Source organism: Xiphophorus maculatus, chromosome 3 (assembly GCF_002775205.1).
Source record: "Xiphophorus maculatus strain JP 163 A chromosome 3, X_maculatus-5.0-male, whole genome shotgun sequence".
NCBI classification, from domain to species: Eukaryota; Metazoa; Chordata; class Actinopteri; order Cyprinodontiformes; family Poeciliidae; genus Xiphophorus; species Xiphophorus maculatus.
Genome location: NC_036445.1, coordinates 19,076,894 through 19,093,585, shown reverse-complemented (window position 1 = coordinate 19,093,585; position 16,692 = coordinate 19,076,894). Strand labels below are relative to the sequence as shown.

At 40.0% G+C, this 16,692-nt stretch overlaps 1 protein-coding gene across 2 annotated transcripts in view; it reads right to left on the bottom strand.

The window, feature by feature from the left end:
- Positions 1 to 16,013, bottom strand: part of ttyh1 (tweety family member 1) — a 31,432-nt gene extending 15,419 nt beyond the window's left edge. The window contains exons 1-4 of one of the 2 annotated variants that reach the window (XM_005798800.2): positions 15,417 to 16,013; positions 6,688 to 6,852; positions 4,798 to 5,027; positions 1,455 to 1,566 (exon numbers count right to left, since the gene is read on the bottom strand). In XM_005798800.2, the coding sequence (XP_005798857.1) occupies positions 1,455 to 1,566; positions 4,798 to 5,027; positions 6,688 to 6,822 (477 nt within the window). In that variant the 5' untranslated portion in view covers positions 6,823 to 6,852; positions 15,417 to 16,013. The remainder of the gene's footprint in view (positions 1 to 1,454; positions 1,567 to 4,797; positions 5,028 to 6,687; positions 6,853 to 15,416) is intronic. The other variant, XM_005798801.2, reaches the window with a different exon arrangement.
- Positions 16,014 to 16,692: the final 679 nt, after the last annotated feature.

Genomic DNA, 16,692 nt, shown 5'->3' with positions numbered 1-16,692 from the left:
TTAATAAGTGGGATTTCTTGCCTTATAAATAGTCATGAAAATAAAGAAAACCCATTTTAATTGGAAGGTGTGTCCAAACGTTTGGTCTGTACTGTACATTAATAAGTGTTTCAGTTCCATTTTTCATAGATTTTTAAGAGTGCCAAAAGGTGAAGGAGTGTCCATTAAACAAATTACAGATTGGGGATTTCAAAAAAGTGAGACTATGCTGCTGCAATTCCAGAAAAAAATATTTTTAGAAATTTGTGTTTAGTGGTATTTTTCATACCTGCTCCTGTAGTGCATGTTTTTGGAATCAAATCAAACATTGATATGTTTTGTGAAAGGCCCTAATTTTAGTTAATTCATACTGTGTTTTTTTCTAATATGGAGCAAATTGCTCAAGGTAGAAATCACAAATAGAGGAAAGATTCACTGCAAAGATCGCACATTCAATAATTAATCACATGATGAAAAGGTCACCTTGCTGTTACTCAGACCATATTTAGATTGCTGCAGCTTTTTAACTTAATGCCACACATAAATATATCTGTACAAATGAAAATCCCAAATCCATTCTGTGTTGCTCTAATTTCTAGACATTCACCTCTGCTGTCACTTAGGCTGCGTTCACACTCCAAACCGAATTGACTCAATTCCGATTATTTATCAAATCGGATTTTTTATTTATTTATTTATTTTTTGGCGTGGCCACGCTTCCAAATATATGCCACCTGTATGTGGTGGCATACCTGTATGCCACCTGTATACAGGTATGCAGGTGGCACGTTGAACGTTTGCAGTTCAACGTGAACTGCAAACGAAACTGAAAGTGTCCCGCATGCGCAGTGGAGGACGCAGTAACGTCACACACGCGGAGAGCGTAGAACGTGCTCAGTGTTTGCGGAAGTAAACATGGATGCTAACGGTGGAGCGTAAGCTTGCGGTTTCAAAGTTGTCGTCCGACTGGAGCCAGGAGAGTAACAACATAGCCCTCCTTATTGTCCGCCATGGTTGTCGCTTTCTCTTCCCGCTTGCGCGTATCAGGACGCAGAATAGTGACGTCTGTCGAGTGTCAGTGACGTTCAGGAAGTGGCCTGGGTCGCATTCAAAAAAAAAATCCGACCTGTTTTTCAGACTGTCATAAAAAGATTATATAGCTACAGGTCGTATTAAAGCAAAAAAAAAAAGAAAAATCGGAATTAGGTCACTTCGGGCTGCGGTGTGAAGGCAGCCGTATTAGCATCATTATCCTGACCTCATGGAGGGGTGACATTTAGCAGTCTGACTCACAAACCGCTGCCAGACCACAGGACAAATCAATAAGTTTGCATCAGATTCTTTTTTCCTCTGTGAGGCTTACCACATGTGAATCTGCCCCTCCCTCCTTCCCACACAAACAAACAAACAAACAAACAGCATCAAGCAGCGCAGATAGACATTTTCCTGGGGTGGGGGGGCCAAGCAGCACTCACCAGCAGATCGATGGAAGCTAGCGTGTAATTGGCTGTGAGAAGAGACGAGGTCAACTGATACATCCCATCGTGAGCCTCGCTGTTGCCATAGAAACCGATGCCTATGGCAACACTGCAAAGAGGGGAGGGGGTAAAGAAAAGCATGAGAACATTGTTGGAGGGTGACAGGCAGAAAGCAGGACAGAAGAGCAGATAAATGCAATGTTTAATTCAGTGTGTACATTTTAAATGAATGTGACACGGGGGAAGATGTGAAGTGCTTTGGATGAGCGTACCAAGAGTGAAGCAAAAGGGAAAGGAATAAACAGATGACAGCAGCAATAAAACACGAAATCAGGCGCCTAGCTGTTAACGCATGAGCTCCAGGGGAGAGGGAGGGGAAAAATATTCAAAATGTTAAACATAGTGTTTACACATTTCTCCGTTATTCAAATATTCAGATTAAGGCACGGGCCAGATGTTCATCAAATCCCCTCGAACCCAGGAGAAATGGTATGACCCAATCCCCCACAAAGTATGTGACCCAGATTAGAAAGCAAGCAGGGGAAATGGAGAAATATGTGTTTTTCATTTCAAGCTGCCAAATGTCAACCAAGCCAGCAAGATCCAAGCAAAGGCCAGCAGCTGAGGGCTCATATTAGGCATATTCAACATTATATTTGCTATTCATGCACAGAGAGCTTTCATGTTGAGCATCAGTGAGGATGAGGCCCTAATATTTTATTGCAGTCCATAAGGGGGAGACACGAACCACTCTATCATCCTGCAGTGTGTAAATGAGAACAACATTATGGCAGCTGAAATCAAATTTGCTGCACATTAACCCCCCTGCAATATAGCGGGGTAACAATAATATAACAGTCTGAAAGCATATAAAAGTACAGGAAGTGGAACGTAATGAGCATTAAAAGCATTAAAGTGCACTTTGATTTCCTTGCACCACACAGATGGCTGAAGCTTTAGATGTACAGCAGAGCTTCCCTTGAGTGACTCATTCTTCCATTATAGAAGAGGCGCATGTTGGACAGATGTCAAGCAGTATTTCTGAGCGCTGTACGGTAACCACAATGTGCAGACTCGATGAAAGCACAATCAGCGGAGAGGCAGGGGGGAACAACTGGTGGGTAAAGGACCAGCGGTTTCTGCGCTGGGACGCTCCGCACACGTAATGCTGTAGCAGGCTGTGGTTGGGAAATAGGAAAATAACATGACTGTGTGGAAAACTGAAACCACATGATGGAAGTGATGATGTGCAACCGGTGATTCACAGTCGGATGTTTGCACTTTTACTGCTCAGTATAATCTCAACCACCTAAATACGGCTTAATGTCATGCTTTTTTTTTTGTTGTTTTTTGGATTTCCTCATTTTTTTGCGCGCTGTTTCGCTCTGTCACTCTGATCAAAGAGAATTTAAGAGGAAATTCAGCTTACAATGAGTCTGCCGTGACTCATCGACTAAAATTAGTTGACACTATTTGAATGAGGCTTAGTGCTAATGCACTTTGAGATACTTCCACACTGACTTCACGTTCCAGACAATGTGGCTGCTTCTAACAGTGCTAATGTTTGCTTATGCAGTTATGCAGCAATGCTGAAGAACAGCCAGGCACTGTGATAACATTAAAAGCAATTTAAAACCACTGAAGGATTGGCTCTGAATTATTGTGACTTCAGTTCCTCTTTTCTTCTGTTGCAACACATCCTCAATTGGTTGTTGTTAGCTTTGGGATTGGCATTAAGAAAGATATGTACTATTAAAAAAGCACCAGTATTATCCCCCTGACAAATTTAATGTGTTTTGCTTCTTTTGTTGCTCAAGTTATATAATTACACTGCAAAAACACAATATCTTTTTGGTCTAGTTTCTAGTGCAAATACTGTATTTTAGTACACTTGAAATAAGACAAAATTAACTTATAGCTAACTTGTAAGTTTGTTTTAAGTAAGCAGTTCTTCAATATTGATGAAGAAGATTATTTAACAAGACATTTTTCCCATGTTATAAGCGAAATAATCTGCCACTGGTCACCTTTTTGTCAATATTAAGGAACTGTTTACTGAAAACAAGCTCCAATATTTTTCTGAAAAGTCACTTATAAGATAGTGTTGTCTTATTTAGACTTAGACTTAGACTGACTTTATTGTCATTTTGCATGCACAGGGTGTATACAAAACAAAATTCCGTTGCATACGGCTCAGGACAATGTTTTGAGGTTCCAATGTTGTGAGGTTACTCCAGAATAAAATAAAATACAGCATAAAATATGAATATATATATGAATATAAAATATAAAGTGCAAGACTGACAGTAAAATGGAAGTTACTGAGCTATGTATATGTGCAAGGTATGAAGTGGAGACCAGTTTTGAGTGCAGTCCAGTTAAGAGTTCAGCAGTACTAAGATATTTGCACTTGAAACTCAAAGTTACTTGGTAAGATTTTAGGTTTTTTTCAGTGTAAACAATAGCTGATTCCACATGATGATAACCAGATCTAGCAAAAACCATATTTTTTAATTATGTATGCATTTTAAGACAAAAAAACAACCTGGGTGCTGTTACCTAGCATCTGCTTTTAAATGGGAAATTATCTGATTATAATTATTATGTTTTTTTGAGCAGGTTATTAGAGGTCTCTAGATTATACTAAACTTGTTCATTAAATCTTTTGCCCAAAATCATTCTTACATCACGGAAATCATACAGTATATCTTTGAAAAGCAGAAGTAGAGCCTCCTGCACGACCAACAAGTGGTTTCTGAATAATAAGTCAACAACTCTTTTCCATCAGCCATTGTACAGCACATACACTGGTAAAACCGGCTGACCAGACATGCTGGGCATTTGCTTGGGTTGCTAGGTAACAGCACTGGGCTTTGTTTGGGTTGCTAGGTAACAGGGCAGTGCCTGCCGAATGTGACTTAATTTTCAGGAGTTTTCTGAAACAGCTCCTTTTCCAAACACCAAACAAACATTAAATTATTGTCAAAAAAAAGAGCCTTTTTTTTTTTTTTTTTTAAGTGTCCAGGAATTTAATTGGAAGGAGCTAAAACCCAATTGGAAGCATATAAACATGCAAAAAGTGAATTTTTCATATAGGTCCTCTTTAAAAAACTCCCACAGATTTCCAAGTTTAATCTTTCTGTTTCTTTGTATTTTCCAAAAATACAGCTGGGTTGCGTATTGTAATTTGTATTCCCTCATTTAATAATGTAAAATGTGTCACTATGTTAAAAAAAAAAAAAAAAAAAAAAAGAAAAACCACTATAAATGTGTGACTTTTTCTCGCAATAGTTTTTGTAAATCTCTGTAGTGCTGATGAAGCCCAGCACCCGCCTCTCACCAGCACAGCGTAACAGCCGCCACCGCCACCCAGGTGACGCAGCAGATGCCCCTCCCCTTCTTCCCGCTGTAACCGTGACCCGTGCTGCCGTCTTCATCATCGTCCTCCTCCTCTGAACCCTCGCTCCGGTCCCCGCGGTGACAGCAGCAGTAATGTATAAGGAAGGACAGGACCACCAGGAGGGAGATGACGAGAGCGATGGCCGATAGACTGGACAGAATGAGCAGAGTCTGTGGGTTAAAAAAAGAGGAGAGGAGAGGAGAGGAGAGGAGAGGGAGAGGGTGAGAACAGCAGATGAACTGGGATGCATTTGGGGAAAAAAAGTCATTTTAATCCAAATAATTATTAATAATTATTATAACGTGCTGGCCGGCTACACTAGCCAGAGACTAACAGCAACAAAACGCACCACAAATCGGAAACCACTTCCGTCTGTAGCCATCAGATTAAACAATACCCAACTGAGTCTTTAAGTCTCTCATTTATAGATTTATTTATAGATTAATATACAGTATTTCCATGTGTATTCTTGTTATTTCATTTATTTTATATTTAGACATATTTGACTAACACACTTATGTATATATTTTTATAAATGTTATATTTCTTATGGTCATTTTTGTATTTGCTAATATTCAACATCTTGGATGGAGTAATTGTTCTATTCTATTCTATTCTATGCTATGCTACATTATGCTACACTATTCTATTCTATGCTGTTCTGTTCTATTCAAGTCTAGTGTATTCTAGCCTGGTCTATTGTAATAAAGATGATTAATTTGAGAATGTTGAACTCTAGAGCAGATCAGCAGGAGTATACTTCAAACAAATAAAGTAAATACTTTAATAGATTTTAAAAATGCTGCAAACTTGAGGTAATTCTTTGTCTCCTATCCTTTTTTCAGAGGCTTTCAGCTCTAAAACCTTGATTTCTCTCCGCTCTGTGATGGATTTCAACACCACTAAGCCATATCAGACTCTGCTTTTGACCAGGCTCCATGTCACAAAGTCAACATCACTGAAAGGCATTTTGCTCCGACACATTACCGCGGCATTATCCTTCATCCATCTGCCCGTCTGTCACTCCTCCACCTTACTCCCTCTGTCTCACCTCCTGTTCTCAGACTCCCCTCTCCGCCCCAGCCGTTTCCCTCACGTTCTCCTGCTCTCGTTCTCCTCTCCCCCCACTCTGCCGTCTCTTTCCTTCTTTCTATCCACACCACTGAATCTCTATTAATAATCTGTGACCTACTTAAATACATTCACTGCCACTCTCTCTGGCTCCCCGCTCTAACTCTGTTCGCCTTTCCCTCTCTGCCCAGTTTTCCGCTCATCAACCTCCACGTATTACTCATCACCACTCTCTTCCCCTCTCTCTCTCCGTCTCTATTTCTCTGTCTCTAAGCACTTTTGGTCTCTTTTGTCTTTCTGTTCTGCAGAATAATTTCTGCTCTTCCTTCCCCAGCCCACCTCCTTTATTTGTACAATGGAAGCTGAAACAAAAGGATTGAAATTTTGCTTTTTTACTGCAGAAATACTTCTATCATCCAAACAAAAGCAACTATGGAAACATGCAGCCTCAAATCGCTTTACATAGATCCAATTTGCACAGACACGCTGCAATATATCAGCAAAGAAGAGTTGGGCAAGAGTTGAGAGGTAATTGCACGGCTCAATGTAATCTTCGCTCCTGTAAGTGGGTCCATTAATAAACAAGGACAAGAGGTTTAAATGCCTTTAAATGCTGTTGTGATGGATCTGCAGGTGTTTATGGAGGAATTAAGAGTCTTGCTGGACAAACAGTCCATCATCCCACTAACATGTACCAAACTGTACCTGCATACACACAAACAGTGGGTTTACAAGGTGGTTGTGGTGAGAGCTCGTTACCTGTTGGTACTCCCAGCTGTCGGGGGCAAAGATGTTGTCCCTCATCTGCATGCTGAGGTCCAGCCGGGGCAGGGCATGACACATCCTCACCCATATTGAAGGAGAATAGCTGGGCACTGTGATCATGGCGGCCATTTTCCACTGCCAGCGGTCCCCTCCGCCACCCTGCAGGAGGGAAGACACAGAGGTCAGCTGGGCCTGGGTGTGAGGTAAGAACTAAAAAGCAGGGGAAAAGGGAGTTGCAGGCAGGATGGTTTTCCTAAGTGCATCTTGGATGCGACGCTGCAGAGCCAATGAGGTCTTAGCATCTCAAACTCGTTCTGATAGGTGATCAACTGGACTGAAAGGTTTTGGGAGGTTTTCACACCTGATAGTCTGGTAGAATCGGTTCAATTCGGGACCAAAATGGCAACATTTGTTACATTTTCAGCTACTGTGATTTGATTTCAACCCGCACCTTGTCAAACAAATCAAAACCTTTGAAAAACCTGTTTACCTCCTCGCCTGTGGTGGAGCTGCATCAAGAACCACAGAAGAAAACAACACAAAAACCTCTGAAGAAGACAAGCGTTCCTTCTTCATGAAATGTAAACTAAAATGTAATTGCATTAGATTTTAGCGGTTGTAGGATTTTACTTTTGTCTTTGGTAAAAGGCTTTAAGCCATTTTTCCCTGTAGAGTTAGACTCTCACATTGTCTTTGGTTGTATTTACCCAGAATGCCATGCACTATAGTCCACTTCCTGCTTTTGAAGTGACCTCTGGTCCACTTGGCATTCACACTGCATTCAAACTGCACCTGAGTTCACTTCAACCGAAACGAGACAGAGGTTGTAGGCAGACCTGAGTTCAATTGTGTGTTCACACCCACCCAAACAAATTGGACTTTTTAGACAAATGCGCTAGAGTTCGATTAAAGCACACTGAACAGAGCTGGTATAAAAGCTGGCGTATATGTTTCTGTTGCTCCAACACTAGAGGTTCTTCTAACTTCAACGGGGTGTTGTTCTGCAGAGACCTGCAAATTATCCATCAAGTGAAATCTCTGAGTGCTACAGCAGCAGAACATGTGTGTTTTGCAGCATATTTCATCTGTATCTGTATTTCCCAAGTTTTTAATTGAAAGACTACTTCTTCATTTTAGAGACTTTTTGTCAAATGCTTTCCTAAGTTGAGATGTTTAAAATCGCTGTTTGTGTTGTAATCATGTGAATTTGATATCCAGCGATGATTAAGAACCCTGACAGAAATTATATAATAATATATAATTCATAGTTTCTGCCCACTACTGCTCCTTTCAGCTCTATGAATTAAAATTGAAATCATGAACTCCTCCTTTATGGATCATTTAGTCAGACCCTTACTGCAAGTTGAACTGGTGAGATCCCAGGTCACGTTTCAGAGCAGGCAGCCGGAATCACAAAACTAAAAGGGGAGTAACTTACAGCTCAATATGCTTGTACTGTGCAAAATTTAGGAGATTCAGTGCTTTAAGCACAAGAAAAAAACTAATGTGCACCAACCCCGTGCTTCCTGGAGCTGCTTCTGTCTGTGTTTGTATCATATCCCTACCACATCCTCTTAAAGAAACCTGCTCCTTCTCCCTGCAGTGATTACAGCTTCATGATTACCTTCCAAGGTGGACCAGCCATGGAAGATCATTTTGTGGTTTTCACCTCCTGTGCATCCATGTCGCAATTTTTTACGTTGACTATGAAGCAAACAGAACGAACACAGATCAGGTAAGAACAATCCGAACAGAGCTGGCACTAGAAACCCCCAATCGGATTAGTTGTCATTGGTTTTTCCACATCTGCCTTGACTTGTTCTGACTCTGATACCAAGAAAATTCAAAGATCCTCATAGAAGTTAGTAGATAGATTTGCTTTGGATAGAGATGTGAGAGGAACCAAATGTTGTTGGTTTTTTTTAGATTGATTACCGGTAACTGGACAGTCTGAATCAGAAAATATCCAGTTTTATATTTAAGCTCTACAGCATCGGGCTGACAGAATGCGAAGTTGTTGCTGAGCAAAGAGCTACTTCAATGAGATGCTTTAGAATAAAACAAATCTCCATTATCCATTTGAGTTTTCACATTGTGTAAAGAAACGAGCTGCATTTGACATGCATGCTGGTAAGGTTTCGGAAATCACATTTATAGTAAGTAAATAAGATACACAGAGATTGTTTTAGTAATGCTAAGTGAACCCAAAGTGTCTATTGTGAATTTAAGATGCTAAATCATTCCGTATTTCCTTTAAAATATTAGTAAAACCTTGCTTCACAATGACTGCTCTCTCACACACAATGTGTCACCTCTGCTCCTAAACAAATTAGGATCTCATATTCCAGGATAGCTAAAAAATAATATTTGTAATGCTATTTTTATAGCTTTTAAACAGAAATTAGAATCAGCTATAATCAATATAAACACAAAATTTAAATTACACCTCCAGTTTAAATCTCCGGTTTTCCAATTTATCCAAATTCAGACTCTTTTTCTTAATTTTGAGATAACTGGTTCATTGTTTATTCACCTCTGTTTTCATTTAAATCCTTGAGACGGTGTAGTTACGATGTCCTTCCTTTTTCCAAAAGGAAAAAAAATCAGGTTCACTGGTTCATAAAACCAGTGATGTTTATGAATTTAGTGGTGAGATGATAATGAAAAGAATAAATGATACAGAATGATTCTACAATGTTCTGCATACATATCATCCCAAAGCTGGTCAATGGGGGCAAGTAGGGAGGTCAAACCCGGTTAATTAAAACACAGAGATGATAAAGATGGAGGCAACAGGAGGGCATGAAAGAGACTGGTAAAACACCACCACAAACTGGGAGTTCATAAGATGAGAAAACAGGGAGAAGCATTTATAACAACAGTACAAATAGAGGGTTACAGAGCTCTGAACTGTACAGCTCAACATCACTAAGCTGTATTCAAAGTAGCAACAAATCATTCAATAAAGAAAACTTTCAGCATGCACAATGCTCTACTTTATTTCTGTTCCTATTGATTCCTCACACAGTGGCGGCTCAGACGAGGCCAGACCTCAATGCAGTGCATGGTAAAAGTTTTGATTCTGCCACTTGTCACAATCAACAGTGTCACCATTCAGATTTGGGTTGGGTTACTGGCCGAGAACAAGTTAACAGATCGCCCACAGGCCAGACAGGGCCCGCTCTAAGCCCATTACAGTAAGCCTGTTCACCTTAATGGGTCCAGCAGCCCAACTGTCACAAATCAAATCACTGCCAGCACTCCATTTCTCTTATTAAATCTGTGCCGAACATGTTGGCTCAAATGACATCACATCCATCCACCCATACCTCAGCGGTGTAAACACACGTGAGCGCTCTGCTGTGTAAACATGATGGATGAATTAATGAGATTATTTCACTTAAAGCTTTGTGAGAGACATTTATTAAACTTTGAGCAGGAAAACATGGAAGAGGTGCAATCATCCCCATTAATTCATGTTAAAGTGATATTTTCTTTCAATCTTTCAAATTCAGTCATCTCAGTTTGTTTCATCGCAGAAGACAGTTTGGTTTTGTCTAATTGTGCTGCTAGTTCTACGCTTCGTTTTGTATAGATGGCATTTTAGGGTAATTGTAGATGGACTAAAGGAGTAAATTTCCACCACAAAAAAATTCTGAAATTTTTAGAGTAATGTCAGAAACCTTATAGAAAAGAATTGGAAATTTTCTTAACTCATAAAGTCAAAAATAGTTTGACACTTGGAAATTTTATGAGTTTCAAAACTTGAATTTGTATTATTTTTGGAGCTCAGAAAACTCCAGACCTTTTCTAGAAAATTTTAGATTAATCTTAAAATTTCAGCTTTTTCTTGTGCAAATTTTATATTTTTGTAGCTAGAAATTTTCAAGTTTTTTCTAGAAATTATAAATCTCAAAACTTATGAGCTTTTTTGTGGACATTTACTCCTTTTTTATAGGCTCTGGACTTTGTTAAAATTAAAAAAAAAAAAATTTCCAATAGCTAACATTTGTTCATATGCAATGTGAGGAAGCTTAATGAAATTCCCTGCACTGCGCAAAACCACTCAGCTGTTAATTCAACATTTGGAAGCAGCCTTTGCTTTCCAATAAACTTTATTATTAACAAGTGACAATAAAATAGTGGAAGAGTGGCCAACTTGGACTAAACAAAACTGCTATTGCTAAAACTACAGGCAGAGCACAATTCTAAAAAACGGCGCAGAAAAACTACGTCATCGCTCACAACTCCTCCTTCTGTTCTCCAAATGTCCCGGTTAAAATTTTACCGGAGAAATTCCCTTTAATGGAAGGAAACCCAGACGGAGCAGTGAAGTGAGATCATAATCCAGCGTATTGCATAGGAGAGCAACAACCAGGGTACTGTTGAGGAAAAATGACTCACTACCCACACAGAAAAGTTTACTGGACCTCTTTTATCAGAAGTGTTGACACTTCACCGACCAGATGGCGCTGAAGACGCTACTGTTTTGTGACTGTGTTCCCGTTCCAGGGGTCTCAAACTCCAGGCCTCGAGGGCCGCAGTCCTGCAGTTTTTAGATGTGCCACAGGTACAAAACACTGGAATGAAATGGCTTAATTACCTCCTCCTTGTGTAGATCAGTTTTCCAGAGCCTTAATGACCTAATTACTCTGTTCAGGTGTGGTGCAGCAGAGGCACATCTAAAAGTTGCAGGACTGCGGCCCTTGAGGACTGGAGTTTGAGACCCCTGCGTTAGACTCAATGACATGGATTTGGAAAATCCTAAACCCTACTATGCATTCAAATACATCTAAAAGCAAGGACGGAGGGGCGCTGGTCTCCTTCGTGGCTGTATCTGTTCAGTTCAGTTGCTTGTTAAAACAAATTCACATAGCAGCAACTTGGATGATTTATTTATAGCTATTTAGATGCGTTGAAGGTTTGCAGAGGTTGGTGTTAAATAAAAATGATATCCAGTGTTGAGCAGTTATTTGGATGTTAGATGAAAATGCAGCTGAAATAACCGCGTTAATTCTCTCTGTGTGCACAGCAGCAGATCGGCTACAGCAGCAGAAGACCACAATGGGAGGAACTCAAAGTATGGCTCCGTCCTGCCTTGTTTGACTGGCTCAGGCTGCTGGCAGTGTGGGAGGTTTTCTTCCCTCAGTACCAAGTGAGCATCACTTAAATGCCTCAGCCTCCCTGAGTATTTTGTCCATCTCTTTGTGACCACAGAGTACCTCAAGCAGGAAGACACACTTTGTCAAAAACCTCAGATCATCTCAAACTGGTTTCTTGGACTTGACAATAGCCTTCACACAGCAGAGCTGGTTAGAATACCCGAAAGCTGTACTCAAGTAAGAGCAACACCATTTCAACATATTTTTATGGAATGTCCAAGAAATTACTCAAGTAAGAGTAGAAAAGTATTTCATTAAACGTCAAGGAGCTGAGTAACTGATTAGAACTGATTTTATATATATAACGCCATCGTACACACAAAAATATTAAGCTGTGTCCAAATTCTGGTATTTTAAATGCTAAAATTCATAAATAAAAAAAAATCAAATAGATTGAAGGATTATAGATTCAAGCAGCACTTTTTAAATATATATATATATATATATATATATATATATATATATATATATATATATACAGTATATACAGGGGTCCAACCCCTGTATATACTGTATATTAAACCAGTCCTCAATGCAATATGCCAAAATGGGGTGAAGTACTTCCAGACCCAAATGGCACAGCAGTCTCAACAGATATAACTAACAAAAAATAAACTTTGTACACAAACAAGAAGTCCCACTTTAACTTTAGCTAGGCGTGTCTATATCTGATGCATTTTTTGTTTTATCATCATTCAGTGAAGTTACTCACAATGGGTAGAGTGTCCAGCAATCTTACTCAAAGTAAGAGTAGAGATGCTTCATAATAATTTTACTCAAAGTAAAATGTACGGTGCAAGTAAAAAGTTACTCAAGTAAATGTAACTAGTTACTGCCCAACTCTGCTTCACATTCAACAGATCTGGATCCAGTTGGCCACATTGGACTCATGGATTTGCATTTGTCAAATATGAAACCACTGAGATGCTGCCATGTCAACATGAACTAAAATATCATGAGGAATGTTTCCGTCACCTTGCTGAATCTAAGCTGCAAATAATTAACGCAGTAGTACCAAGATGTACCTTTTAAAGTGGCCACTGACTGTGATGGAGTTGTGCTAGAGTCCTTTTCTATTGATAATAGACCAGTTATTGATGTGATCAAACACTCCCTAAAACACACAAACACGTCTGTTCTCACAGTTTCTGACTTTTAAAGGCCTGTATTATTGATCCACTTATCTTACCTTACATTTCATTTTCATGTTTGTCATGGAGCCAGTGTAATCCACTTTAAAATGATTGATTTTTAGACAGAACAAACAAGCATCATTTGAGTAACTGTCCACAAAGCAGACGCTTCCCAAATCTCTGTCTGCAGCCCAAACATGCTGCACAACTCCAGCCTTTTGAGAAGAAGAAAAAAATCTGCGGGATTAAGACATAAACCTCTCAGTTTTAAATGTTTTAAATTTAGTCCTTTTCTTTGTAAATCCAACATACTGGACTCAAAACTCTTGATGGTAATTTAAGGTAGCTCACCTGTTCAGATTCAAGTTAGCCCCAACCAAATGGTACAAATGTTTGGATTCTTGCAGTAACAGGTGTGGCTGTGAAAAAGCAACTCTAATCCATTTGCTTTGGACATTTTCTGCTTCATGACATATTGGGAAGGTTTTTCACACCCTGTATGAAGCCCAGAATGTGAGACTTTACCCTTTACTTCTTGTTTTGTCTCAGTGCTGAAAGATTCATTCCAATAAAAACAGTAAATATGATGAATTTGATGAGTTCTGGAGTCTTTTCCTAAATTTCATTCAAATCTTCATGTCAGTGGTGCGCCTGCTGAATTATCATCCGACCCGTTTCTTTCTCTTTTGTTTTTTTGCGTTTGGTTGCTTGCCTTCCTTTAGTGGAAGATTATGGCGCCATGTCCCTGTCTTCTTGGATCTAATTGTGAAACTGCATCTCATACACTAAGTAAATATTAAAAATGAGCATCTTTGTATCAATACAAACTTTTAAAGACATTCTAAAGAAGATACCATCAGAAACCTGCACACGTTTCAGCTAAAATATTTATCCTATCCTTTAACCTCAGATTTGTTTTTATCGTTTTATGACCTCAATAATGTTTGAGAACTGTGAAAGTGTGCTGCTCAATCGTATGTGTTCTTACTGCAAACAAGAATTTGTAATAAATATACCAGTACGTATGCGGTGTGAAGAAGTAATTAAATGTAATAAATGTAAAATGTAATATAAATTTTTCATCTGGGGTGGAGTTTTGTATTTATTTTTAGTAAAAGCTTATTTTTATAACAAAAATTCACAAAGAAAAATGAACGACTGAATGCAAAAATGAAAGAAATATTTCTTCACCTGTTGAGGAAAAATGCAATGTTGTGAATTTTAATGTAAGAACAAGAAGATGCAACATAAAGTAGATCCTTAAATTAAGACCTTCAGGAAGTTCATAAAGCATTTCTTTAGCCTCCATCTTATTTTGCACATTAACATGACTGAAGAGTTGAAGATTTATGGCACTTCATGTGAAAGTCAAGGTTGAGACTCTCCTCCAAACCTTAAAAAATGGGAGGATATTTAACACGTTGTGTAGCAGGGGGTTTACTCAACAGCTGTCAAAGATAGAAAACCTCAAGGAGACATGATCGCCAGCTTCTTCTTATAATGCCTGTTACTGTTGCATAACTGAAGGCAAATAAATGAAGCGAGTCAAAGGGGACAACAATGGGAAACACCAGCAGAGAGATGGAATAAACCCATTGGCTCCAGAGGAGCTTGAAGGAATTAATAAAAAGAATACAATCTGTTGTCTTGTTTGTGCTTGAAGCTCACACACAACTCTTTGCATACTGAGACTCCATGATGTAAAGAAAAAGGGCCATTTTGTGAGGCAGCTAATGGGGACGGGGCTGAAGCTTTGCCTGTCAACTGAACTTAGGATCATCTTTAGTGCATGAAAAATCATTGGCACCTTTTTTTTTCCCCACCTCCTTTACCGAGACCGATGCTCTGAAACAGACGATATCAATAACGTGCATCTGCAGTCAAAGTGATGCATGCTTCATTTTGCCTCATGAAATCAGTTTTGATTACATCCCCAGCAGCTTTTCTTACAGCTTCATTTATGAGGCATCATGTAAAAGCTTTAAATCCAAAAAGTGAAACCCTTAAAAAAACAGAGCTGTAGAGGAAGTGTCCAGCAGGATGTGAAGTTGAAAGGGAGAGGGCACAAAATGTGTCCTCCCTAATTGACCAAAATCAAATGACTTTCAGCAAGCCTGAATTTGCAGAAAAAAAAAAACTGGATGCAATCTAACCATGCCCAATGTTATCAGAGTAACTGGATCTTCTGTAAATGTCAATTAGTGGCTGCTTCTATAAGATTTATGAACCGCCCACAACTAAAAAGGATAATGGTCCCACAAAGACTATTAGCACAAAAAAAAAAAAAAACAAGTGCAACAAAACCGCATTGTTTTTTCTGTGTGAGATGCATATCTACATCGTCTAATGTTTCATTCCAGTGATTATTAATCCCCACAGCAACAGCAGCAATTAAGACACGGCGACAAGCGAGGGATCAGTTTCTTACCTCAGTCGGCTCCTGGGAGATTTCTATCTCCTTCTGTCTTCTCTCTCTTTGCCGGTGTCCGTGAAATATTTACCCACTCAGAGAGCTATAGTGTCTGTCGTCAACGCTGGACGCGCTTGAAAATTGATCATCCTCAAAGAAACGGCTCAGAGACATGCCAACGTGAGACGGGGTGAGAAACGAAGGCAGTAACTGTAACAGCTGGTGAAATATTAAATGGTCAATAACTGTGTGGTTGTCTGGTGACAGTGGAGAGGTGCTTGTGTTGATGGATGGGCGAGGAGTTCTCGGCGAGCAGAGGTTAGCGAACGAGAGAAAGAGAGAGAGAGGGAGGGATTAGGATTGAGGAGACACCCCTGAGGGATTCTTTATCGTTGCATTGTAGCCCTTCGTTGCTGAACGCCCAAGCGAGTTCAAAACGCTGCACTGACACGATGTTGCTCCAAGATAATTAATCTGTTAACGCGGATTAGTGGGGTCTAACCCCTCACTCGCTCCCTTCTACCGCCAACCCCCCACTGAACATCTAAAAGCTCGCCCATCCAACCAACCAATCTCCGCCCAGACCACCAGAGTGAATCCAGCCCAGGTTACCAAGGCAAACTGTAAAAATGTACTGACTGGAAAATTATGGTGGAAGCTTTAGCACACCACTCATTCCTTACGTGAAAAATTGTGCACATATGAAAACTGAAGGGGTAAAAAAAGCAGAGGAAGAATCACGAAGAGGCACACAGAGATGAATTTGGGGATGAGGAAGGGAGAAGGGGGATGCAGAGAACAGGAAAACCTGAGGAGAATAAAAATGCGGGTTCCCATGGAGGGATGCTGAGAGAAAGAGGAGGGAGGGTGAGAGAGATGGAGCAACTAACAATGAACAGAAAGGGGCAAAGCAGCGTGCAGTGGATTTGTAGGCGAAGGCAGTTTCCAGTGGAGGCTGCAGGACAGCATCAACACCAATTTAGTGACGGGGAGGCGGCGGAGGACATGTAACGACGTGACTGATGTGATGAGTGCATGCTCAGAGAGATGCCCTCTCAGGGAGTGGAGCAAGAAGAGTGCAGAAAAGACATGGAGGTGAACGGCATCAACAAAAAGTGTTTGCCTTTCACTGGAGAAAAGGGGGCAGAGGCTCGAGAGAGGAGAGGGAGGGGGCGGCGGCGTTGGCTTTTCTGTGTCACTGAAAGGGAGTGGGGGAGGGGAGATAATGCAAGCGAAGGGAGCAAACAGTAGAGAAGCAGGGCGCATACTCACACACTCACTGAGCTTATGGATA